General features: G+C 35.4%; 1 protein-coding gene across 1 annotated transcript in view; it reads right to left on the bottom strand.

The window, feature by feature from the left end:
- CTTNBP2 (cortactin binding protein 2) overlaps positions 1-27,761 on the bottom strand; it is an 88,596-nt gene that overhangs the window by 20,898 nt on the left and 39,937 nt on the right. The window contains exons 4-11 of the mRNA XM_075493390.1: positions 24,464-26,126; positions 17,741-17,944; positions 12,099-12,198; positions 8,540-8,690; positions 7,119-7,373; positions 3,816-3,933; positions 1,106-1,381; positions 149-244 (exon numbers count right to left, since the gene is read on the bottom strand). Coding sequence (XP_075349505.1) covers positions 149-244; positions 1,106-1,381; positions 3,816-3,933; positions 7,119-7,373; positions 8,540-8,690; positions 12,099-12,198; positions 17,741-17,944; positions 24,464-26,126 — 2,863 coding nt within the window. The remainder of the gene's footprint in view (positions 1-148; positions 245-1,105; positions 1,382-3,815; positions 3,934-7,118; positions 7,374-8,539; positions 8,691-12,098; positions 12,199-17,740; positions 17,945-24,463; positions 26,127-27,761) is intronic.

Below are 27,761 nucleotides of genomic sequence, written 5' to 3'. Positions count from 1 at the left end.
AATTAATTGGATATGATATTTCTGAGGATCAAGCAACCCTGAAGAACAAAACCAGTAGTGAATGATTCTCAAATTACGTATTTTATATGGAGTGTCTTAACATTCAAAACTGAAAATTATGAACTGAAAATTATGAACTGAAAATTACCCAACAAAAACACTGTGATATGCTCAGCTCTGTTCTTCTTCAAAAAGTCCCATGGTGGTTGGGACAAAATCTGACCTGTTGACCATGAAATGTTTCCTGTTAAAAAGAAAAAATAAAAGAGAGAGATATTCCCTGTATCTATATAAAGTGTCCCATGCTCACGCATATTCAGCTGCTTGCAATGATTGTGTGAATACACTGACAAATTTGACAAACAAACCAGTCCCATGTACTAAAATCATACTATTATTTGATACATGACTGAGGATACTAATGTTTTCTGCCAATTAAGACACAAGTTTAATAGCTAGCCTGTCCTTATGTCTTTACATGTAAAATAAAGTAAAATGAGATAATTTGCCCAGTCTAATGTGAATAGGTTTTTTTTTGGGGTGGTGGGCAGGTGGAGGGGGGAAGGGGATTTAAGATAAAGCACATGAATTTTCAGTATCCTACACAACTGTTACTACTACTACCACCACATTTTGGCCAATTTCTCATCATTTTAAAGATTTTTCTGTTTTACCTTGATAAGTAAAGTTACATAAAACAGGAGTAGTTCTGTTCTACCTATGCTCATGATTTACAGTCTGGTTTTACTGTACATGCCGGATGTACTGTAAAGACATAGTGTGGGCTTTGCTTTGACTTGTTTTGTTTCACCTGTAATACAGATAGGTCCCTCCTCTGGAGCAAATTGAGCAAAGGACTAATTAACATAGGACCTCATGGTCTCTGAGATGATATTAAAGTGCTTAATGAATTGTACCATACACGTAGCTAAAAGTAAAGAATGCTTTCATGCCAGCACTGTTCAAAGTTTCATTGCTAGTATTGGTCTTTCTTAGTCTAAGCTTTAAAAGATCCAGAAATCTAAAGATATTTTTAGCTTACAAGATTTCACAAACTCAAGAAAACCCCCAATTTTTGCTTTTCTTATTACACCGATATTGATACCTAGTTTGACAGATAATATACTGCTTGCACTGAGGCCAATGTTGGATTCTGCAGCACTATTAAATGACAGATCTTCTAGGCTCCTCCATCCATCAGAAGCGATTGCTTGGAAATGGTTTGTCACTGCCTGACTCACTGCTTTTGAAAAATCATCCCATGATGTCTGTTTGCGGATATTTAAAGCACATATTGTGTTTTCTGTATCAAATTCCTCTGTACCACAATGGGCTGGTTCAGTGCCACTGACTGAAATCCTTACAGGTACATTAAGAGCATCTGTTGAAAAACAGAAAACCAAGAATGAGGAAAACTGTAAAACTCAATTCAAAAAATCCTGTTATTAAAGACCAATAACATCTAATATTGCAAGGGAAAGCTACAAAATTACTTCTGCTACAGAAAAGCAAATGTTAAAGACCAGCACAGATCACCACCACAAAATCAGAGCAGTGATGAAAAACGAATACCAAGGTATCTATCTTTTTTACATTACAAAAAAAATCAGTATTATTATGCTTAAACAACAGGAAGCAAGACAAAACTTACTTAATCTTTTATTTCCTCTTTACAGACTAATTTCTTATAAATTAAGACTGATGGTAGGTGGTGTCTTAATGTTTCAGTTTATTGTGGTTGTGCAAATTTTTGTTATCAATGCAGAAAGGAATTTTCTGGCACTAGTGCACAAGTGGAAAACACAGCTGAACCAAATGTCATTGAATAAAAAGCTAAGACAGAAAATTCACTTGGAAGTGTATATTTGATTTGCTATAGAATAAATTGACAAAATATTAAAAAAGTAGGAAATTCACATGCGCATTCTATAAACAAGATTAATTTAATGAAGTTATTTTAAATATTGCTCTTTGAAAAATGTAATACGGCTCAACAGAAGCAGCAGCAGTCTATATGGATCATTTAGATGACTAAAAGTGAAAATGAAACTGTCTTCTAACTTTAATGCCAAAACAATACCTTTCAGAAATGATCCCTGAAATTAAAAATTAGTGCACCACAAAAAACCATATCAGCTTATTATGAAATCTTGCAACAAGCAAAACTTTTGAGTTCAGAAGCCAAATCTTCAGCTGATACAAACCAATGAAGCTTTTCTGATGTCAGAAAAGCTCTGATTTAAACCCACTAGCCTACCATGGGGAAAAGATTACTCAAAGGCATCCTTCAGATGTGGGATTGTGAGAAATGTATCAAAGGCTTGCCCTTCTGATGGCTGGACCTCAGGGAAATGAGCAATGACTATAAGAAATACAGACGGCTCTCTACAAGGGAACAGGCCCCTAGGACAGAGGTACAGCATATGCCTAAATTTCAGTGCACGTCCCCTCTATGGCATAACTGGCAATCCTGGCTCCCAGTCTTTCAGATCTGTCAGAGCACATCCTCCTGTCCTACATGGGCATAATTCCTTACAGTGGAACCCTTACTGGACTGTGAGGAAGGTAGAGGGTGGTCCATACACAGCTTACCCAAAATGCAGTCTTGGCTTGTTGAGCCATATACCCAGATGAGAGTGGTGTTTCCAAGCTTCCACAGATCAGATATTGTGGAGGGGAAAAGCTAATTATGATTGCACTGATGTTAACTACAGGCTTAACAAATGAAAGAGAAGAGAAATGGAGTCCAAAGGTTCTGACCTGATAAAAGCAATTGGATTCACAATAAGCCTGACCAGAGAAACAGGGTACTAGGACTGATGAAAATAATACAAGCATCAATTTAACAGGCTACAGATTCAGCCTTCAGAAATTGGCTTCAGTCTGATAAAGAAGTAGACCACAGAGGAGTTTCTAATAGAAAGTGAATTGTGTTCCCCTCTGCACCTACAGTAAAATGGTAAGAATCTAGATATTATAACAGCTGAAGAGGAAAATCAGAAGTAGCATGCAGAAAGCTTCCCTAATTTGTTGATAATCAGTGAACTTGAATACCCACAGCCCTACATCCCACAACACAAAGTGAATAAATACAAAGCACACAAACCTACAAAGACAATACTTCTGACTATACAGAGAAATAGAAAACGCAGAACTTGTGAGTGGATGGACTAAGTTCTAACTCAAGAAATACACAGGTCAGCCTGCTCTACTGAATTTTGAGAAAACTTACACAGAAGGAAGACGATGACAGGTTCCAACAGAAGAACAATCTTCTAACAGAAGTTACTGATATTGGAAAAAAGTTGTTCGATGTTGTCTCTAAGACTTTTTTTAAGAATAAATCAAACAATCCTCTCAACAATAAACAAGTGACAAATAAAACTATGCTCTAAAAAGAGATTCAGATATGAATAGATGATTGTCTTAGCCTGAGGAAATTTGACAGCTATCCACCACTAAGTGATTTTTCTGCAAGAATTTGAAGAAAAGATATGAAGAGGATAATAGCTTTGGAAAAAGTAATTACTAATATTAAATTCAGACATTTTTAGAGAATATGGATGTTTTCACATGTACAATATATACTATCTTTTCAAATGGTTTAAAAACAAAGACATAAGTAATTTAATAACCTCCAACAAAATTTTATCATGTGCTTTTGCAAAATTTGGAGAATAGAAACTTGCTAGATTAAGAAAACTTAATTTTGTGGTGCCAAGAAAGTGACAACTACCCTTTTAATATTTCTCATTTTTGTCTCACAAGCTCTTTACTGAAAACATTTTTATATAGTGCTGATAGCATTTACTTACTTAAGTTTTCTAGAAGATGTTTGCAATCATCAGTAGCAACATCATGCAATGTTCGATTACACTTATCTTTTTGCTCAGCCTCTAGTCCACCATGGCTGCAAAGGATTTCTAGACAGTTCTGCAAAGGTAAGAACTGTATTATTTACTTGTCCATTTGCTGCATTAAAGAGTTCTACCAATGTGCAGTTAGACTCCTAACTAAAATTCTTATACATGCATTTCCAAAGATAGTCAGCTATGGAGTTTCTATATATGAGCATCCAAATGATGTTCCTCACGGAGTTGAAAACCAGGATTAAAAATATTTTACAGCAGACTTGAAAGTCTCAAATCAAGATTTTGAAAAAGCAGAATATATGCAGCCAAGCTTCTACAGTCTCCAAGCATCAAATGCTGATCAGTGGAATTGAGAAATTCTTAACATCTGGCCACTAAGTTTAGATATTCACATAAGGAAATAGAAGCCCAACTATGTATCCTCTTTTGAACATCTTGGTGTCAATGTTCAAGCAACACTAAAAATGCAATTCTAAAGCTTAATACAGACTGATTAATGAATCTATTCAGATGGCATAAAAACAGTTTTCACTTTGCAATTCACCAAGTAGGAGTTTCCATTACACCTGACATCTGAGTGGTACACAGCAAAAGAAAAATAATTATTTTAAAATCACCTTGCAAGCCTCTTCTTGGGCAGGTAAACCTGAATTTCTGCAAGCATAGTAACAATGCAACGAAATAAAAATGCATTTCTATTAAAGTCAGAGCACAAACATTTTGTGGATGCCAACAACATGATGCCCTCTTAAAATTCAAAGACTTAAAAAAAAAGTCATATGCTCAACAAAAGCAAAAAATCATTACAGTTCATTAGAAACAAGCTACTAGCACATAAATTTGGATTGGTACAATCATACTGTAACATGAAAAAAATATCAATTATATAGATCCTCCCAAACTAGTGAGGGGAAAAAAAAAAAAAAGCCCTCACAAAACTACATTCAAATGTTGATTGATCAGCGACCAGAAGACTGATTAAGTCCCGATTTCAAATGATCATCCATTCAGCAACAATACAGGTGGCCTTCATGAAAGCATTGTCATCCTCAGACATGCCTTTCAAGGACAGATATTCATATCTAAAAGAAGACACCATCAGAAATAATACTAGTTAATACAGTATTGATAACCTCTGGAGTTAATCAAAGCAGAGAAACCTTGAAAACACAGAGAAGCAGCTATTAAGTATTTCGATTCAGAACAGTGGCTTGTTGCAGGTTTGGCTACTGTTACCTATTTTGTAGCTGTTCTAACAGAAAGACTTTCATCAGTAGATCTGATACTCTGACACCTTTCATAAACATAACAGTCATTCAAGCTAGATTTCCCTGCGAGATGAAATTTTACCAGATTGTGGTTTCAGCACTTGTAAGAACTTTTAAAAAAATCAATTAGCTCACTAACTTTGCCAGAAGAAAATTAACCAGAAAAAAAAAAAAGCATATTTTCTTGTCAGGTTAGTAAGTTAACTGTGTCACCCATGTGTCTCAAATGGGTGCAATGAAGGGCAAAGACAGCAGAAGGCAGAGGACTGAACCGTGAGGCTGAAAGAGGGAAGAGGAAAGAAAGAAGTGGGAGAGAACAAAGAAATGAGGCTTATTTCCTTAGTAAAATGAGAAGTTTTGTTGGCTCTGTTGCCTATGAAATAGCAGCTAAGATCATCTATAAAGAATGGCACCTACAAATCTCGAAAGAAAAGGTTGCAAAGTGCCAGCACTGTTTATATGGAACTATCATGTAGTGTCATGAATGACATGCAGTGCAGATAAAGGATTAGAAAAGGAAGTCAAAGTGTTAACAGTACTTGAAGATGGCTATTAAACTTTCTTTAGCTTCTTAATATCCCAAACATCTCTCGAGTCAATAAATACATTTAATCAAATACAACTATATAAAGTCTCGGCAACATCAAAACCAGGAATCTGACTGCCAGCTATATATTGCCTTCATCACCTAAGAGAGTACCCTCAACGCTCAACGGAGATTTTATTAAAAGTTGACTTGGAATGTGCTCAGAAACTCAAAACCATGAGTTATTCATGAAAGGTATATGTGAAGATTTCCAGTATCAGAGCCTTCAGAAAGAACACCTAGCCAAAGCCTCTTTTAGACAGTAAATAAAACCTAGCTTCAAAGTTCCTGAGGATTATATTATTGCGGAAAGAAGAAATGTATTGCACACTATTTAGGTATTTGCAGACTATAACAAATACCTTAAACTCCACCTAAATTGAGATGAGTGGAAACTGAAATAAGAATCTGTACCTGCCTAACAGACACTGGTAATGGAACATTGATTCTGTTTGTAATGCAAAATGCTGAGTAAGCAGTGGCTGGTCCCTAAAAAACCCAGAATTTGATAAGCTGAATCTTAAATCTGTGCCTATTTTGAATTTATCATAGTAAATTTTCCAGGAAAAAAAGCAAACATAATGATAGATATTGAATTAGGCATGTAATCACAAGCTGATTTTCCAAGTCTCGGACTATATTTTCCTAAAATTTACTCTCTTCTGTGTTTAGTATCCTCTGTTTTCTCCCCGGGTAAAAGTTTCACAGTAAGATCTGACTGACAGGGGTCATAAAAAAAAATAAAAATCCTTTAAACAGTCAAGTGTTAGAAGTGTAAAGCTTGTGATGTCAAATCCTTCAAGTAATATGCAATTTCCAGAAATCTTCCTGTTTATCATCAGTAAGACCTGTAAGGTCATTCTCTATGTCATCAGTTACCCAACACCCAAAGAATTTATTCATTGCCTGCTAAAAAGGCTGCCCAAAATAATAAATTAAACAATGTATTACTGCACAAATATGATTCTCAAATTTCTTGTTCTCCCCTCCCTCCCACAGGAAAAATTGTTCATGGTTAAATCATCCCTAACTGTAACTGGAAACTATGTCCATCTAATATCTATATTAAGTACATGACACCCAATGAATTGGCATTTAGGGTGGGATTCACCTCACTTTGAAAATCTGAATGTCAAGTAATCATGTTTTCTCTTTTTATTGCTGTCCCAAAAGAAATAGGCATTTAAATATGACAATTCACCCCATTTGACACCTAGCTTCTGGGGTAAATTATCCACTGGAATTACCTGTCTCTGTTAAATCAAGTGTGACAATAAACTAGATAACAAACTTAGATTTAACACCTAAGTTTTAGTTCTTCAAAGATAAAAAAGAAGGACTTATCTTGCCTAAATTCTATCAGGTTACTGTAACTTGTTCACATAGACTGACCTTAAAGCCTTTTGATGCTGCTATGTGGGCAGCAGTCCATCCCTCTTTGTCAGCATGGTTGATGAGATCTGCAGAAATAACAGGCTTTACTCTACTGCTGTAGTTGTCTTCTCTCTTCTCCAAATCAAAGTAGTCTAAATTGGGCTCTGCATCAGTCAAAGAGTTCCCATTGTTTGGCTCTCCATAGTACATAAGGAGCTTGAGACTGTCAACATTACCAGAATCCACTGCTGCGTGAATTGGTGACCAGCCATCCTAAAAAAAACAAAAGCGAAAAGCACACTCCCACCAAACACATATAAGTTCTGCAAACATTTTTCTATCAGCCATGAATCTGAATGGAAGGCTCTGTTTGGAAATTAAAAAGATAAGCAAGAGTGACATAATAATCCCTTGGGAAAACAGAGTTGCTTGTATGTGTTTGAGGTGGAAGAAAGAGAGGGAAGAAAATGTAGCAGAAGAAAATTTTACAGCTTTCTCCAAGGACAGTCAACAGACAGAAACTTCAAAACTTTTAGAAGAGTCTAAGTGATATAGGACTTACATGCTGTTAACAGGCTGTTTCCTTATCATGTATCAAACTAACATGATTCTAACGATCAATAATTTGTTTCATGTTGCATTAATCAATTTATTAGTCAGTTATTTTCATGGTTTTGACATCATAACTTTTTCTCATTTCAAGTCAAATATATTTACTTGCCAAATCCAAAGTAAATGAATAAAAAAAATTCACTGTAATAGAGGAGCAGAATGTACTGTGAAGCTAATACTCTGTGTTGTGTTTCTGGACAGCCTACATCCCACATCCCACGTTTATTGTCATGTTTACGTCAAAGTCTTAAGGAGATCTTCAGGAAAGCACCTGAAAAGGGCAATACCTAGATGTTAATTTTGAGACAGTCCTCTTCCCTTTCTCCTGCATATACATTTTTTTTTGCCATATTCTCCCATTTGTGATATATGAGACTTTACAATAATGGATGGCAAATTTGGGGGTGGGGGTCCCCTCGGGGGTGGGGGTCCCCTCGAGTACAACAATAAAGTACCCTAACATAAAAGGTGGAAACAAAATCCCTATCTCCACTTCTCCACCTTAAAAATAAGTCAAAACAGAAGAGTTCTGTTTTGCAAATCCAGTGCTGAAGAAAAGTCTGCAGCAAACTGCAGACGGAATCTGAAATACGTAAAATAATATGGAAGTCGCATAGTGTAGGAGATTTCAGAGACAATACACAGCTTAAAAAAAAAACCCGCAGAAAGTATGATGAAAAGAACAAAATACTAATTTCTAATTACATGGTTTATTCCAGCTTTAAAGAAAACTTTAAATAAATATTTTAATGTAAATATTTCGTAGCTGTTTGCAGTTATTCAGTACTATACAAGGTACTTTAACTTTACAAACTGTTTTAACTTACACTGGTTTTTACTGTTCGATCTGCTCCACCTTCCAACAATAGCTTAATACAATCATTATTTCCATTTTTACAGGCCAGGTACAAAGGTGTCTGTCCTCTTTCAGCAGCATGGTTAATATCAGCCTGATACATAATTAATAATTCTGCACACCTACAGCAAACAATAAGGTAGTGGTAAAATTATGTTGTATTTGACATCCAAAAACTCTTTATAACTTACAACATTTAATTTTTTTTTATAAAGTACTGATTTTATAGATACAGATCTACCTGTGATTTTATCTGTCACGTATACACAAATATAAGGTATAATTTTATACATTCACATAGATATAAAGATAAAAAATCAGGTTACTTCAAACCTGTAAATCTTAAACTACTGTAGATGCATTTAAAAACTGTGAATATAAAACATTTAATTTCACAAGGCTAATAAAAACTTGATGATAGCTGCTTAAGAAAAACCTTCAGCTGAGCAAAAAAGTAACATTTTTTTCCAGACTACTGATATTCAAAATAATTTAAAATGAAAAAAAAAAAAAAAAGAAAAAAGACTAGGACTAGGACTAGCTTTAGACACCAGCAAAAGGGACACTGGCCTAGGGGAATAAACTGGTAGGGACAGCAAAACAGCTATGGCACTACCTACCATTGGAGGCTACTTCAGAAAGATGGCTTGGGGCGTGCTGGTAGCAGCTACTGGATTAGGGAGCACAGAAGCTTACGTGAAGGGCTGAAGAGTGACTCACTAGGGACCAGCATTTGGATCCAGGATTCTGTACTTCCTCACAACCCTGTAGCAGTAGGTCCAGTTTTCTTGCCGATCCTTGTGCTAGCACTGGCTCCCTTCCCCTTCCCAAACCCAGCTTTTCAGCAACTCTCAAGACTTTAGAAAAATCTTAATTCTGGTCTATTCCCTCTGCAGTTCAAACAAGGGCTTTAAGCAAAGATAACTCCCTGTCTCTCTGGCTCAATATTTATTAGTTCATAAAAATAGAAGGATATCAACAAGGATATCAAGCCTCAAAGCAACTAATGCAATGCTATATAACTACTGGTTAGGAGACCATACTATAGCAACAAGATGACAAAATATTTAAAGCAATGTAAGATATATATAAGAACATAAGTATATAAGAAATTACAGATGAAAAAAACACAAGTATTAAAAAAAAAATCTCCTTTTAGTAAGTTCTTATTTAGTCAGAAAATCAATGAAGTTCAAGATAAAATGACAAATTTGAGAAACGAATAAAACAGATAACATTAGTATGCATTACTTAGCTGCACTTTCTGAAAATGCTTAAATGAACAGAAAAAATACAGATAAAAGTAATGCTCTACCTTATCAAATGTTGAATGTGTATCCTAACCATACAGTCACAAAAGTCATCTTAAGATGGGCTCATAACAAGACACCTCCATAAAGCAACTGCAGATTGAGTTTTAAGTCTGCTATGTTAAAGATATCTGTTTTGTTATTTTGCATTGTATTCAATGATTCTGGAAATGCTACATTGACTTTCCACCTCAAGGTCAGGTAAGGTCAGCCTGCCTGGACCACGTAGGAAATGATTTTGAAAGTTTCTTCTAAAAGCATTTTCTGAATTGATGATATTACTGAACAGCCCTAAACAACTATAATTTCTTTCTGACTCTGTAACTGGGGCTGGAACAACAGTATTGTGCCAGTTCAGGAATAAGGTTAACTGACATGTCACAGGGGACTGGCTAACAAATCTGTCACAGACAAGTACTGTGTAATTGATAGTAGTTTAGTGCCATTGTTAACCCCAGATTCTTAGTGCTGTCGTACAAGTAACACGGACTATGAAACACAACACTTGAAAGGGGACAGACTATACTATTGCCCCAAATTCTGCATGTTACAGAATTTTGCTGAGCCAGAACTTTGAAGTGATCAACAAATCAAACAGCCTGAAGCATTCATAGTCTCTCTGATATTTTTGGCTGGCTCTGTTATTATTCCATGCTCACTTTTACAATTTGGTTCATGTTTAGTGTCTAAAAAAAGTGAAAGCAAGAAAAGTGTTTAGGGATATCATACTACATACGTAACTCTAAGGAAAAAACAATATAAAGTCTGCAATATCATAACACAGCAGACGATATACAGCAAAGTGTTGTGAGGGTAAGTCAGAGAAATAAATAGCTTCCTATTTAAACAAAGTCTAAGATATTTATTTTAGTGAGAGAACATGAAGAGTGTATTCTTGGTTTGTCTTGTCAAGTCACATGTAATTTTTACAGATTTTATGTAAAACACTGAAACATTTAACTAGATATGTATTTCTGTGCTCAAAACACCTAGTGCGAATCTGCTACCTCTGGATTAAGACTTCCAGTAAAAGATGCCCATTAGTTGATAAGCTTGAAGTCCTCTAAGAAGTGGCAAGAATCCCTAATGATCCTTATATACTCATGGAAGACTGTGAGAAGGACAGGGATCTCACTCTTCCTCATTGTTGGGTCAGGGCCTATCACAGTATAATAACACTCAAAGACTCTGACCCCTATACGTTACTATATCAGAGTAAAATTCTTCAAAATAGTAAAATGCAACATTAAAAGAATCAAAAACTGAAAGACAAACAAAACTAAAGATACATAAAACAAAGGTAAAGTCTAATAAAGATTCCCGGTCAAGCTGTTTAAGACTTTTTGCTTTTGTAAAATAGTTTTATCTGGATAAGGGTGCTCTGGAAGAGGTTATCTAGTGGTTGCTTCCAACTTTCAGTTCTATTTCCTACAATTCTATGATACACAGTAAACCTGCAGAGCGGAAATGCAACATTAGCCTTCAGCTCCTCTGATGAGGAGAGGAAAAGGGAAGAAAAAACCAATTATCTGGATGAATTTTTGTGTACTGGTTCTCAGTATAAAAAGACGACAATTTTCCAATCATGCTGTCATAAAACACCAATCTTTGTAAAATTAGGAGCTTCAAAAAATAAAAGGAAATTATTGTAACTACAATTTGAAGAATGTTCTTAGAAATATTCTTTGACTTATACATTATTTTCTGTTTTTCAAAGTTACTGATACAAAAAAACTTAAACTTTAAAAAAACTTTTGTTTTTTAAAGTATTTGATTCTATATCACTCAGGAGAATACTCAGATAAATGTTCTTTTGTCTCTGAATATGATATTCATAGTTCTCTATGCTTCAAAAAATCAGTGCAAACATAATTTCTTTCCGTCTTCCTCTGTTAATCCTGTATTATGGCTGATAAATCAAAGAAAATTAAGAAATTAAAAGGTATGACGCCCATGTGGACCAATATAATATTGTGGTTACTAAGAATACACATTCAGCAACCTTAAGAGCTGCAATTGGAAAAAAAAAACAAATGGAAAATACTAAAAACAGAATGGCACATGAATATGAGTTTCAGTAGATGCTTTCAAAAAATGATAGTTAAATGCATTTATACCTACGAATGCAACAGTAATGTAATGAAAAAAGTATATAATGTAATGTAAGGAGAATATAAAATTGAGTAATAGCGAAAGGCAAAATCTTAAGACTTCACTTACTTGACATGTCCCTGAGCAACTGCTGAACACAAGGGTGTAAAGCCATTTTTATCAGCAGCATCAACTTGTGCTTCTGCAGTCAGCAGCAATCTCACACAATCTGTAAATTGAGCAAAAACATAGACTGATGCAACAAAAACAAGTGGTTAAAACTACCAGAAGTTAAAACTTGCTCAAGGGGCAACAGCAGCCAGTCTTTTTGACTATACACCACACACCTTAGCCAACAGAAGTAGAAGCTCAGGAAGTAGTTTGCAGGAGAGAGGTGAGAATGGCTCCCTGGGGGCACCACCACTCTACTACAAAAAGGGCCTGGGTTGGGTTCTACTGGGATCCAAATTCGTGCCCATTGCTGGCAGCTCTCACAGTGTTAGCTAATTTATGTACCTCCAAAGCGGGGAATTTGGATGATCCAGCAGGCCCCAAAGGCAGCACAGTCCCACTGGCAGTCACATGACACATCCCAAATATGACAGCCACAGGGAGATGCTCACAAGCTACATGTAACTCAAACAGGCTGGCCAGTCTTGTTTTAGGATACTGACATGGGATTGCAATGGCAAATAAATTAAGCTGACATCCTCAAACCTCCCCAAACCATTCCCATTCATATATTTCCAAAATGACATGGCTAAAAATAGTACCAGCCTGATTCCACCATCCTACAGCTAAATTAAGATCATTAATTACATAGTAATTAGACTGCTTTTCATCCACAAATTGGAATATCATTTGATGCAATTAAGTTTGAAGAAAATACTTAATCTGCTCTATATTCTTGAAATTTTTTCTAGACCAAAATAAAACAAGTCTTTTGTAGTTGAAACTACTACTTTGAAAATAAGCTCAGCTAGAACACCAATTATAAACTCCTGACCTGATTTCTGAGTGAGCTTAATGCACTCTGTTCCAGCACTGGGTAAGATCTTGGAGCCAAGCTTTGCTAGTGAAGTTTATCTCTAGGTATCAGAAACATATTTAGAATTGGAAATTAGAAAAATTGGAATTTTTTTTTGAAAAATTGGAAATTAGAAAAATTGGAAAATTGGAAATTGAAAAATTAGAAAAAATATTTAGAATCTGTCTAATCTAAAACATTCCTGAACGTATTTATTCCTGTTACAATTCTTTCAAATATTAATACAGATGTTGTGGAGTTGATTGAATAAATAATTTAACATTAAGAAATAAGATTTTAAACCACTGTAAACTATTATATTGTAAATTAAGATTCTTAAATTCTTAAGTAAGTAATCTGATCTGAAATGACTTCTTTTTTTTTTTTTTAAAGTTGGTTGTCAGGATAAGCTACCAGGACTTCTTCTGTAATAATTTTTGTAAGTCAGAAAGAAGCTCTCACTTAACTAACTTACCTAGTATTTCCACTTGTAAGATAATACCAATTAAAATAAATTTATATTTTCCATCACTTTGTAACAGAAAAAATACTCTGGTAACAACGACATATTTTTTTTCCTCTTTGCATTGTCAATCCCAGTCTTACATTCAACAATTAACTTGAAAATACAGATTCCTGCTTGACATCCTAAAATACTTCTAAAGTTTATGAAGGATGTTGAAAACATTTTCTTCTAGCAGTTTCAAGTATTTGTCTAGAGTACTCTTTGGTGTCTTCATAAAGCGTATGTTAGCCATGCAAAAGCCATGAAGAACGCACAGAACAAGACCACCTTTCTAGAAAGGTATGGTTAACTCACAACTATTGATTGGCAGATCATTCAGGTGGTAGCTTATCTATGTGAAAATACTGTTTCTGATGAAGATGACTGAAAAGAGCAGTTTGTTCTCAGGGATAGGTGCAAGCATGAGGAAATACAGCTGCTTTCATAAGGCATACTGTGTGAGCTAGTAAGGTCTACGTGACCTGTTCTGGTGGCATATCAAGCAAAAGAGCAATAATCTCCAAGAAGCCTGGGTCCTCTGGATGGACTTGCAACTGGGATTTGAAGAAGGGTAATTTGGGTCAATCCAGGCTCATTAACTTCAGTTCACTGCTGTCTGCCACAGAAGTAATCAGCAGTGAGGGGAACTGGGCAGAAGGTCAGGCACAAGACAGACACCGATGTTGTCACTCAGTTAAAGGTTTCGGTCAAGCAAAAGCAAAACATGGAAGCTTAATAGCACAAACACCTGGCGACTTTACTGCTCTCCACCACAGCTGGGTAGTTAGTTCTTCCAGAGTGCTGGCAAACACCATGCAGATACATCCAGTGGCTCGGCAGAGCTGACTCCATGTAGCTGTATGTCTCTGCACCTCACTCCTTTCTACTTCCCACATCATTCCAGTTTTTCCTATCAATCAGGGTGCCACAGCCTCCAAATACTCAGGATAGAAGAGAATCAATTATACCATAAATGCATATGATTAGCACACAGCTGAGTCCAAAGGATATTATTATTATTCTCTTCACATGTCTCAGTTTCAGGAACTCTTATTATTTCATTCTCTCCTTTTCAGCCACCTCGTGTGTGGCAGAGAACGGTCAGGATTGGCAACACAATACAGATATGCAGATATATTAGCTAAGTGAACTACTGTACATGTTATCAAGTGCATAACAGACTGAAGCGACTCCTGCTTTGTTAATGGATCAAACTAAGATGGCCTGACAAAACAATCTGTTCAGCTATCCCAACCTAGTGGTTAAATCATAAAATCAACAGTTTCCTCATGTCCATTCAAACACAAAGAAAGTATTTAGTGTATATTTTTAGGGTGAAGTTCTCTCTCTCAGACCTACGGAACTGGGGACAGTGTGTGCAGGAAACAAAACAGCTGCTATGATCTTTATGTGCGGGAAAAACCCTTAGCTGCAGCTCTCAAAAGGCAACTGTTTATGAACAGGAAGGCTACACATTTTGCAAATAGGACAGATTAGGAAAGAATATTTGAGTGTTCTCTTTTCTTGTGTAACTCAATTTTCTCTACAGACTGGGCTGAAAGCACATAACAACTGCTGCCACTATGCTGGTTACAATGTGCTCTACCTTTCTCTAGTTATCTACACTTCTTAAATACTGTTCAAAGATCATTCACTTTCCACTCTTCCCAGACTCTCTGCAACACGGTGTTTGTTTCTGAAGGGAGGTACTCTTAACAAGTCTAGAGCTACTCTTTTCTTCTGGCCAACTATTTCCCAGGAGAAACTGGAAAATCTGGTTAGTTGACTTAGAAGAAACAAGGGGTCCTGGAAATCTCCAAATCTATTTAATCACTAACTCCAGGTTGAAAGTATTCTCAATAAATTAAATCATGGTGTGGTGTAATCACCCACCAGGGTAAGCTTATGTGTCAAGTCTTACAGTTGGGCTCGATGATCTCAAGGGTCTTTTCCAACCTAAATGATTCTATGATTCTAAGGAAAAAAAACAGCCAAAAGACAGTAACTTACCATTGACAATCCTACTCAACGCAATGAAAAAATTTGTACAATAAATTATTTTATCCTTCTTAAAATTACTTCAGTGTCATTTCTTTCCACCTGGTTAGTTAAAAAAACCTATTAAAAAGGATGTTTTAAAATACAAGATTTATTCCTATACTTCCTTTCTTAAGCCTATATATTTTTACATAAATTTGTTTTTAAAAGTCTCCACTTTGAAGAGCTGCATCTATCCATGTACTTGGGAACAAACTGCAAGTAACAAAGAAAGTATTATGTATTAAAGGTAAGCACAAAAACCTTTCTCCAAAATACTATAAATCTACTACTCTCAATTTTCATATAATGTATGAAGGAGACATCAATATTGCTGCTGTGTGATTCTCTCATTCAGAATTCATACAATCTGTTTAGTCGCTAAAATGCAATGATTTGTACAATGAAGTGTTTTTCACATCCTGTCAACTATAAATAGAAGTGCAATACTAAAACCTTTGTAATATTTTTTTATCTTAAAAAGTAAAAGATACTAAACAATTACAGAATGCATATGCACGTGTTTCTTTTTATTATTGTGTTTTCATACTTCTGTCAAGTGCCTCTCTTATTTGAAATTTTGACAATAAAACAAGAAACTAAATTGCCTTTGCTGTCAGTAAGAGCTGCTCAGTAATTGTAACTGAAAATCAGGGCATTTGCTTCAAAACATTTTAGGAATACAAGATGAGTAAAGAAGAACTGGGTCAATTACGGTCTCCCATAAACACCAGCAATGATAAATGGATGTAAGCCTAGAAGAATCTATAGAACATCCATTCGGGGAGGGGGGGGAAATAAATCCACGTGATATAATAAACTTGGACTCTTAATACTGAAGATAAAAAGTTGCAAAAAAAGATAAGTGCTAAAGGAAGAAAATAAAATAAGGGACTTTTCCAATATTTTAAGGGTCTTGGCAACAGCAAAGAATCTGTCAGATGAAAAGACCCAGATGTTCCTATGAAGTAAACCATAGCACCTAGCAAGCAAAGACAAAATATACCATCCTGAACAAAGGGAACATTCCTCCTATCCCTATGCCTGGTAGCAAAATTAACCCTGAACATGTCAGAAAAATGTACACTATCTGCCTAGCTATGGATTTTGGATCCTAACTTTACTTTGATTTTTAAAATACTTGAGAAAAATAATGGAATAGTCTCCCTAAATACTATTTTGAACACTGTATTGGAGTTTTCTAATTGTGTCACTAACAAATACATTGTTAATTAAAACCACAAAGTACTCTTGAAAGCAGTGGCTTTAAAGGCACTATGTTCCACCTTTTACTGTGAAATAAAATCTTGACTTTACTAAAAATTAATGGAATTTTTGTCATTGGTATTGGTGGATTTCATCTTTAGTGTCCAAACCAGCATAATTATATTATTTGCAATATAAGAATCTAGGAGATTTTTACGTAAGTAGAAAAAACTATAGTAACTCGTACTGGAATTTTAAAGAAAGCTGCTGTTTGAGAGCCTTATGTTGAGTCTGAAAATTATCGCTTGGAGTTTGTATCCATGAAATTCGTATCTATTATTAACATATTTGCCTCATTTCATAAATATATTCAGAAAATATGAAGACTCACTGTTGAAAGGTTCGGAGATGCTACCTCCTCAAGACTGAGGGTAGTGGAGAAAAGAAAAAGAAAAATTTTAACTATCTCAGTAGAGCCTAGAGAACAAACTAAGGCTATTTCATCTAGTTCAAAAATAAAAGACAGTTCATTTTTTTCCCCCAAGTAACACACTACTCTGAAACCACCTTCCATCATTTTCACTGCTGCTGCTGAAGATCAAAACACTGGTGATGGCCTATTCTTTCCTACTTACTCCCTGTAGAGGAAAGTTCTTTCTTTCAAGTTGCCTTTGCTACAAAAGATCTTTAGTTTGTCCAGAACATGGGGTGATGATATCTGGTGGCTTTTTATAGGACAGGAGTGGAGAATTAGAATGGATGTTCCTGCAGAATGTTACCACAAGCAAGAATGTTTTCTGTGTTCCAAAATTCTGCCTCTGGAAGTATTGCGCATATATATGCTACACTATGACTTTTGTCATATAATCGATATATCTCAGTTTCAATTTCACATTTTTAAAAAACATGCATTTTACCTAATTTAATATTTAAAACTCATGAAATAAGCTTTCGCTATTTCACTTGAATGTCATAACAGAACTTAGAATCACTTACCTGTATGTCCATTCGTAGCAGCAGAATACAAGGCAGAATAGCCATCTTCAGAAGAGTAATTAATGTCCAGTCCTTCTTCATTAAGCAGCATTGATAATAAAGTGACATTTCCCTGGGCAGCAGCTTGGTGAAGAAGGGTGGGCCTGCCACCCAGGGGGACAGGACCACCACTTGTTAACAAAGGGGTTAGGGAGGAAGACCAGCCTGTGAGTTAAAGCAACAGAAGTTAGATGGAAGACACATAAATAAAGCTCTGCATTTTCAGTGTTCTTTTAAAAATTAAGAAGGATCTTCAAAACGACAGGATTTGTTAGTTTAGCACAAGTTTTGTGATGATGCTTTGACTATACATCAGAAGGTATTCTGAAGAATAAAAACTGCATACAGGGGTGACAGTTATTAAAGCAAATGAACAGGATTTCATTACAAAAGGTTAACATGAAACTTGTTACGAACTGTAGTAGCAGCTGGATATCTCGAAAAAAATTATACTATTAAAATTCAGAAACTACCGAAAGTTTTATACAAGTTTTAATTTAATTGCTGATACGCTGGGAAGGTTTTTTAAAGTATCTAAAGAAAGGTTTCCAAAACAAAATACTTATTTTTATATGAAATTTCATCCTCCTTTACAGTCTTAGTGCAAACTTTAGTTATCTCACTTGCAGTTATACAGATAAATCACACAGAGAGCCCTTAATAACTTTAAGCGTCTTTCAGTAAGTTTGCAAAAAAATATAGAAATAATTTACACAAATAATACAGAAATAAATATATTTATTATTGAACTGTACCTTAAGGTAATGTTTCTTTTACTCAGCAATACTTAAACAATATATTATAAAATACTCCAGTATGAATGAATAACAGGTTATATAAAATTTACAAGTGAAAGTTTTCAAGTCACCCCATTAAAAATAATATTCAATTCAAAGCTTTGAAAGCTTAGGAGTTATCTTGGTTAAATGTTCTGTTCATTACTTATCAGCTTTAGTAGGAAGTTTGTTAAGAATATGAAGTTTGCTGCATAAGGCATAGAAAATTTTGTGCATTCTTCCTTGATCAAGGACTGCAAGAGAAAATAGAAGAAAGATTTTTTTTCTTATTTTCACGATTACCTTTAGAAAATCCACATTATATTTCTCTCTTGAATAAATAACTTTGTATTCTGTGGCCACACATAAGCTATTATATGAGGCTGAAATCTGACAATACAAAGCAAGTTTACACAGCTTTTACTGTGGTTCTGCAAGACCCAAGACTGAAGAGGATCTGCAGGGCATTACCTCCAGCTCCATCAAGCTGATTAACTGCTATCCAACCTCCAACATCTAGAACTAGAAAAAGCATGTGGCAGTAGCTCTATCATGCTGGGATAATCTGCACTGCATTTTGGAAAAACAAAATTAAATATGGAAGTTCCCAATAGAATTCTATTAGAAATTCTATTACAATAGAATTAAGGTCCAGACTTACACAAGAATCCATCATCTGAGCAGCCCCAATGAAGAACACATAGTTTGATCCCAGTTCAAAACAACAAAAAAATAAATGCTTGGAGTATTTTCATATTTGTTTCCACAGTAAGCCAAATTTGTCATTTCAAATTAAGTTTACTAGTTTAGTATGTAAAGGAAATGTATTTGTCGTATTTTCACAATTTTATCTTATTATTCAACTTATTTATTTGACTATAAGAAGTCATCACTACAGCTATGAAGTTACCTTATAAATCCAACTTTAAACTGATGATAAACTGTAAAGTTAACTCCATACATCTTCAACTAACTTCAGTTGTGAAGCTACCTTCTGACTATTAATACTCTTAATAATATTTGTTTCTCCAATATTTTTAATCAGAGGATTTTGAGGATTTTCTGAAGTTTGTAAAAAAAAAAATAAGCAATATACAAAGTAAACTGCATCCTTTAAGTGGTAAAAAAAAAAAAAATTATTTCAACTTCCAATATTTGAGAATAGTTAACTCTTACAAAAGCCCGAAAGGTCTGAAGAATAACTTTTGTTCTTCCTTTGCATTATAAAAGTGTTTTTATTTTTCCAACCTTTTGTTATTCTTTGAAACTAACGGTGCTGCAGTTGTTGCTATATACATGAATGTTTTTAAAATGGTACTTGTGTAATTTTTACTGTCTTGCCATGGTAGTTAACTGATAGTGGACATTGCTTGCGTGGCACACCAGATGCTACCATTCTTTGTCCAAGTTATATTGAAATTATTTGGGGGAATTTGAGGAGCCTGATGCTAAGCTTTAAGCATGAAGTTCACTTTGCCAAGCAGTTTTGTAATACGAACAGTATTTCTGGGTTCCCTTCCTTATTGAAAATAGTGCAAGTTTTTGTTGTTTTTTTTTAAAGCATCATTAACAGAAATGCCAAAATAAAAGAAATTTTTTTTGTGCCATATGTGTTATCTTAACTTTCATTTCAACTCCTTGAAATGAAAAATATGTTGTTGCAATTCAGTGATGAAATTCATTTAACTAGGTTATCATTAGATGAAAAACTTCTACTGAAAAAGATACGAAAACCAGGTAATAACATAAACATCTATTATACGTAATAATGTAAAGCAATATAATAAAGCTAAATTCATCCAACGAAATACACCAACATTAGAAAATACCAATAAATAAGGTACACCATTACAGATGCAAAAAGTTAGGAAATGTGAAGCATCTGTGAAAGCTTGTAGGGCATGCAGTGATGAAGGGCAGAGGGATAGACAAAAACAGCTTCTGGCATCAGCTTCAGAATGTGAGATGGTTAATTTCAGAGCCCAGATCAGTCCCTCACCCCCCCACTTTTATCTTTGAAGCCAATTGTATAGAGAGAATAAATCAATCATTATAGAAATGAGCAAAATAAAAACCATACTACATTGAAGAGTGACATAAAAAGCGCAAAACCAAGAAGAAAGTGAAAGCAGAAATCCCAGGGGTATGAAAATCCAACTGCCTATATTCGTTTCCATTTTGAAATCTTACAGCCATTGCAATGTTGAAATCCAAACAGAGCAGAAGCATTCTGGCACCAGTTCAAAGGCTGCTGAAGTTAATGAAAACACTGTTGCAGATTTTGAATCAGGCCATAGATGTTCATTGTAATTTCTCTGTGTGCAGTCTGTTCAACATTAATGACAAAAGCTGGTGTCTTTTCCTACTGGGGTGAAAAGAGCAACATGCAGTACAATACCCCGTCTCTAAAAGAACATCTCATCACATTAATTTAGCAGAGTGCGTAACTAAAACAATCGGTGCTCTGATTTTAAGTTTGTTCTTAACAGTTGCTCTTTCTAGAACCAAGACACTCCCTTACTCCCAGTCAGGCCATTGATACATTCCTAAAGCAACCTGAGCTAACTAGGAAACTGTTTTAAAATTAATAAATAGAATACTTTAATGATGAAGTATTTTAATAATATGAAGTAAAATTATAAATAGAATAATATGAAGTAAAATTAATAAATAGAATACTTTAATGATTACGCTATCAATCCTTCTGACTCCACAGTAATAAGAAAGAAACATTAATTTATTGACAAAAAAAGTAAAAATGGAGGATTCTTTCAATGACTTTTTTAATATGTTAAAATTGTTTTGCACTGTTGTTTAAAAATATTAACAAATTCTGATTGAAGCTCACTACTTACTATACAATAAAATATGAATAAGATTTCACCATGCTCTGCTTTAACTGAAAGAAAAATTGAAATTTTAAACATTTTCTGAAAAAAGTAAATAAACCAGATTAAAATCAACCAGAACATTAACAAAACTAACTGAATTTGTGCCTAGAGGGCATGAAAATGCAGATATGGGAAGGAGGTTTCAGTACTATTTGTAGTTTGTTAGATGTTGTTCACCTCAAGGAAAGTCACACTTAAAAAAGAAACTGAAAGAAGAAAGTGAATAAGTGACATGAATTCAGGCATTACTGACCACATTATTTTAATGAAAACAGTGTTATTAAATTTGGTTTATCTTTTCTTTTCTAAGACAACATCTATTTCCATATATATTTATAAAATCTATTATTTTTTCTTTTCTCAGCATAAGATTTTGAAGGAAATGTCTTTCCATACTTGCATAACATCTGTTGCTCAAAGTTTTTTTAGTCCTGCAGTTTGCCAGAACACTTGGCCAAAATAGATTAAGTTCCTTTAAAAACATAAATAAAATGGGATTGGAGAATAAATGCAATAAAATATAAGCATTAGTTTGGGTAAAAGACAAATGAGCTCCTAAATATTTACTTGAATATTTCAGATAAAGTTATTAAAATTCTTTGAGCCTGTTTGTAGTCAGTAAGGGAGGGATATTAAAATAACATCTCTATATTAATAAAATAAAACAAAACAGCAGACCACTAACTAGAGTTTAAGCAATCTTTCTTTGCAGACTTCTGATTATGGGGTATGTTTCCCATTTGCAATTGCAAAAATTCACAAAAAGCACTGCCACTTACAAAATACCAACAGCGTCAAATGTTCAGAGCACGGATCATAACGGGATTAAATGAACCCAAATATTTCCATCCCTTCCAAAAACAAGTGAATAGAGTGTAAATGAAGAAAGGCAATCTGAACACATAAAGCAGCACAATTTAAAAAAACTAACAGTTTTTGACAAAAATCCTATCTTGAGAATTGCCTCTGAGAACTGTCACAAATTTCATAAGAAACACAAATTAACTATTTGGTGGAGTCCTATTTAAAAGGCTGATTGTTCTCCTAAGAAAAAAGTTTATACTTCAAGGCACAAACTAAAGTGATAACAATACATGGAGTTATGAAGTCAAGTAGTGGTAATTTCATTTTTAAGATAGAAGATTTATTTTTTTTAAAGAATAATCAAAAACTGTCTTAAATGTTTACCAAACATCATCCAGTTAATGCAAGACTAACTGAAATATACAGCCTAATTCATGCCGATAGGATTTGTGGAAGACAGCCTCTTGCCTACAAAGACTATTCACTTTGAAGCTGATTTTGCCAATAATTTGTTGTATGTTAATAAAATCTTATAATTTTTTTAAAATGAAATTTTAATTCCATTATGGAGCCTAATAGCACCTGAAGGCAAATGAGGTTTGGAGAATATCTGGAATACTGGGACACTAATGATCTGTCTGACATGGCAATCAGACAGCTAGGAATAAGAATTTAAGATGAAAATTCAGGACATCCATATGAAAAACAGCAAACTAAGAGGCAGCCATCAAATCCCACAGTTGTTAACTCTGAGAAGTAGTAGACAAACGGAAATTAAGATTTCTGAGCTCATATTTTTATTTCAGAAAGGAGAGAGGATTCTGACAGTATGGTACGACAGCCAAACGTTAAAAACATGACTAGGTTACTCCAGAAACTTGCAGATAGTCTTCAATAAAGTGGAATGGGAATAAAAATTCCTTAATAATGTGAACCCTGGAACCTCCTATATATACAGATACAAGTTTGCCACATGCTTCTTTTGGAACAGCTTCCCCTAGACTGTGAGTTCAACTACCTTATCAGACAGTGATACAGCTACCAACAGAAAGTGCTTGGTTGTGTGATGGAAGCAGACCAGCTGTGCAGGGGTTTTATACCCTATAGATGATGATACAGGGACTAAAGTTATTGGGGACTGAAGTACCATAACTGAACTGAGAATAACTGTTGAAAGTTTGAGACCATTCAAACATTCTTCAATGCTGATGAAGGTCTAAAGTGTTCTGTAACTGTGTGTCTGTCTTCCTCACTGCAGTGCAGGTCAGGCTAAAGAGGGACTTCTACCTAATATTCTAGTGCTATTGATCCCAGCAGGGAATATGTTGACAAAAAGATTTATAGGAGATCTACAATTAACTGAAAGGTAGATCAGAGTGGCCGCCTTTGCTCCTTTAACTGCCATTAGGCACACAAATAAGTCGCCACCACAATGCAAAATGAATAGCAGATACACACACTGGCTCCAGACTTAGACTATCAACATAACATTTAGATTTCAGCTCTCCAACAGCACACCTTTGCTGATATCTGTTGAAGTAAACCTGTGAGATGCCACACACAAGTATTAACAAAGCCTACAACTAAAACCAGAACTATAGAAAAATGGAAATAAAAATGAAACATATTCTATGGGTATGAAGTGATATATTTGCAACTGCACTGTTATACAGGCAATTATACACCTTAATGTGCAACCATTTAATGCCATAGGACAATACAGTAGCCACAGCTATGCCTTGTTTTCTAAAAGATTCACAAGCACTGAAATACATATTCCATGGAAGATCACCAGCAGAGGTAATTTTCAAAACATTATTTCAGACTGAGAAAGCATTTTGAAGTCCAAAATAATAGAATTCACCAAAAAAAACCCCAAACCCCAAAACTGAAAGAAAAAAAAAAGGAGTTTTTTTAATACACCATGATCTACAGCCCATTTACTGTAAACATTAGTCCTCTAAAGAGGACTTTAGAAAAAGCCTTCAATTTGGAGACCTCCTCGAGGAAGCAAACTAATTTATAACATTACTAAATCAGCAAAAGAATTCCCATACCCCCGGAATGTGGAAAAAATATAAATGAAAACTTCAGCTTTTAGAAAGTAATAAAGAGAAAGGTATAAAAAGATAAATAAAGCAAATGAGAGACATATAGGAAAACCAAAACATTATTTTAGAGGGAGACAGTTTGTAGCATATCAATCCCTTTACCTGATGCTGTTACCAGGAGGCTGTCTGAATCACATGGTCTACAGGATGAAGCACTAACAGGGTTTATGGAGGAGCTACAGGCAATGGTGGTGGGAATGACAAAGGAATTTTCTGAACATGCAGGTTGGTTCAGTCCAGGGAAGTGGGAAGGCCAGGCACCCACCTGAGATGAGGCTATGGCTGGTATGGCACAGCCTGCAGGTGCCACAGATAAATCTATAGCAGGTTTTGGTGGCAGCTGAGGTGAGGACTTAGAAATAATTTCCTCATTTATTACCCTGATTCCTTGTGGTGAACTTGAAAGAGGTGAGGTCATGGTTTTGCTGTCAGTTTTTGCACTTGTATTTGGGGATCGACTACTGTCCATTAAAACTTTAAGCTGTGGGTGCGGTGGAGAAGGAGTTTGCGAAAGCCCTGGTTTTTTAGGAGGAATAGGCGGAGGATTTCCTCTGTCAATTCTTGATACACTGGGAGTCTTTAAACTCATTCTACCTACTGGGGGGTAAGTGCCAACTTCCATGGAATGTGATGTCCCCGGCCGCGACGGAGCGCTGCTCTGAGGGCTTGTAAATCTCGAAAGGACTTGGGTAACAGTATTCCGAGCTACCTGTTTGGCAACTAGGTTGTCACGACTAGTAGGGGATACGTCCCTTGAGGGGGGGCTTTGGGTTGTGTTTCCATTTTGGTCTTGATCATTCGCATTTGCTTGAAATCTAAATCTAGCTGCTTGGATTCGTGGATTTAGGCCTGGATGTCCAGTAGCATTGGCAGATGGTGAATGCAAACTGTGCATAGATGAAGTGAGCGAGGAATTCTGAGCTGCAGCAGTCGGTGCTGCAGGGGTGCAAAGGGAAGTACTATTTGAAAAAGGGGAAGTGCTACTTGGTAAATCAGGTGATGAGCCTGTACTTGGTCCATTTTCCTCAATTCTGTTTTGATTCTGTGTAAGAACAGGAGTTGTGGGAGGGACAAGTTCACTAGATGAAGATTGCCTATCGATGACAGGCTTCACAAATGCTGCATTGGCACACACGTTCATTTTTGTATTGCCAGACACTAGTGGGTTCACTGTAGAAGGCTTTACAGATACAGTCAAAGGCAACTTCTTAACATTTTCTGTGCTACTGTCCATCACTACAGTATCTGTTTGGCAGGCAACAGTTCTTGAACTTAGCTCCTCTGTTTCAACAGAAACAGAAACAAGACTCCTATCTTTATTTTTATCTTTATTTTTAAGAGAAAGATTAGCTTTACTTTCATTCTCCTTTTTTAATTGCTCAATCATTTTGATCATTTTATCTCTCTCTTCTCTGAGGTCACTGGTGTGCGCTTCCTCTCTATGAAGTTTGGCACGCAACTGCTCTCTCTCTGTGTCAAACTCGGACAGCTGCTTTTCCATTTGAGCTTCCATTTGTGTACTCCTTTGTTTCTCAGCTGCAAGAGATGCCTCCAATTCAGTAGCCTTTTTCTTTTCCTCTTCAAATTTTGACATCACTTCTTCCAGTTTCTGGGCTTCCTCTACAATTCGGCCAGACAACTGCTTACACTCTTTCACTAGCATCAATACTACATGCTTATTCTTTCCACGTTCTTCTTCAAGACGAGCGGATAGCTTTTTGTGCTCCAGCTCAAGATTCTGTAACTGAGATTTTTCCATTTCCAACTGTAAGAAAGCACAGAGAAAAATTCTCATTAACGAGATGGAGACTTTCAACATAACCTAGTATTAACCTGACATTTATATTTTAACCTTTGAGAGTATGCCTAAAATGAACCTGTCCGCCCCAGGGAAGTGATTTGTGATGTCTAACACAAGTGCCTATAATCTTATACAAGCAAAAGAAAGAGAAAGGGATCTCAGAAGAGCAATTCAGAAACTAAGTAAGCCCATCTACTTTCCTCTGTTGACAACACAGAGACTCCCCAAAGTGATTAAATGCTTGTTATTCCTGAGTGAGGAGCTACCTGTTCTCCAGAAATTAGACATAAGACATCACAGAAAGTCCTCTTCTCAGTAAAGGAACTAGACACATGCAAGAGATGAGTTTTGCAAAAAAATTTTGAGCCCAGAATGAAAGGTTTAAGCTTTAGGTCTTCCTCAGACTGAAGGAGATTAGGGTTGAAATATACAGCCCATTATGCCCATCATAGATGTCTTATATACTGTTTTAGCATTTATAAATAAGACATGCATTTCTGAGACCAACTTTTTGGCACAGTTACACATATCTTCCTGTACTTACTAATAGCGAAGGTCTCACTGACATCAGTGATGTATAAACTGTTACAAGCTAGAATCAAAAAACTACCTACTACGTGCAGATAATGGATAAGAATAATTTTTCCTCTCATTCATATAGTCATCGCCTCTAATTCACCTTGCCTGCTGATTATGCTTTTATTCAAAGACCCTGTTCTAGAAAAGCACTGGAATAATATGTTAATACACCATTTCATAAAATACCTACTAGTAATAATGCAACCCAAATTGCTTCATATTTTCCCAAGGAAACTTTTACACAAGTCAAACAACAACAAAAGAAAAATTGGTTTCTTTCTTCCTGCTCCTCCCTTCAGATATTGATGCAGTAGCTTCCTATATGGCTTACCTGAATGACTGATAAAACCCCAAACAAACAAAACCCCAAGAAACTGCTGAACAGTCCTTCTCCTGTACTCTTTTTATTGGTTTAGCCTGGTCAGCTCTGCTTCATATTTACATACAGATAGATACAGAAATAATAATTCAGAACTGTACCACTAAAGTGCATTTTCTAAGGGGGCACTTTTTCTGGAAAAATACTTTCAGGTACCTATGAAAAAAATAATGAAGTGCTTACAACCATGAATGGTTAATTTTGACTGCAACAGGAAACTGTTTCATGCTTCTACAATACGAGAACATTTCATAATGCTCAAAAAAATAATCTAAAGAAAAGCTGTGGCGAATAGCAGTACATTTAAGATCCTACTTGGAATAAATGTTTCACTTCAAGAGATGAAGGAGGAATCATATATTATAGATTCAGATTATAGTGTCATGGGAAAATGATACTAATTTCAGCGTTTAAGACAATACCAGCGTCGTGAATATATTTACTGTAAACTGTAATGTGGGAAACAAGATGGCCTAGGGGATTGGTAGTTGCTATGGAATATCTCCTCTCTCAGTCAATGCTTAAAATATTGTCTTGGTTGCTAGATGAAAACAAACAAACAGACACACAGGCAAAAAACCTCCAGGCATTACAATATAATAGCTTTTCAGAAGCCTGTTGCTACAGCACACTATTCCCTG

Source organism: Mycteria americana, chromosome 1 (genome assembly GCF_035582795.1).
Source record: "Mycteria americana isolate JAX WOST 10 ecotype Jacksonville Zoo and Gardens chromosome 1, USCA_MyAme_1.0, whole genome shotgun sequence".
NCBI classification, from domain to species: domain Eukaryota; kingdom Metazoa; phylum Chordata; class Aves; order Ciconiiformes; family Ciconiidae; genus Mycteria; species Mycteria americana.
The sequence above is the reverse complement of the archived record's forward strand: the minus strand, read 5'-3'. Positions and strand labels throughout refer to the sequence as shown.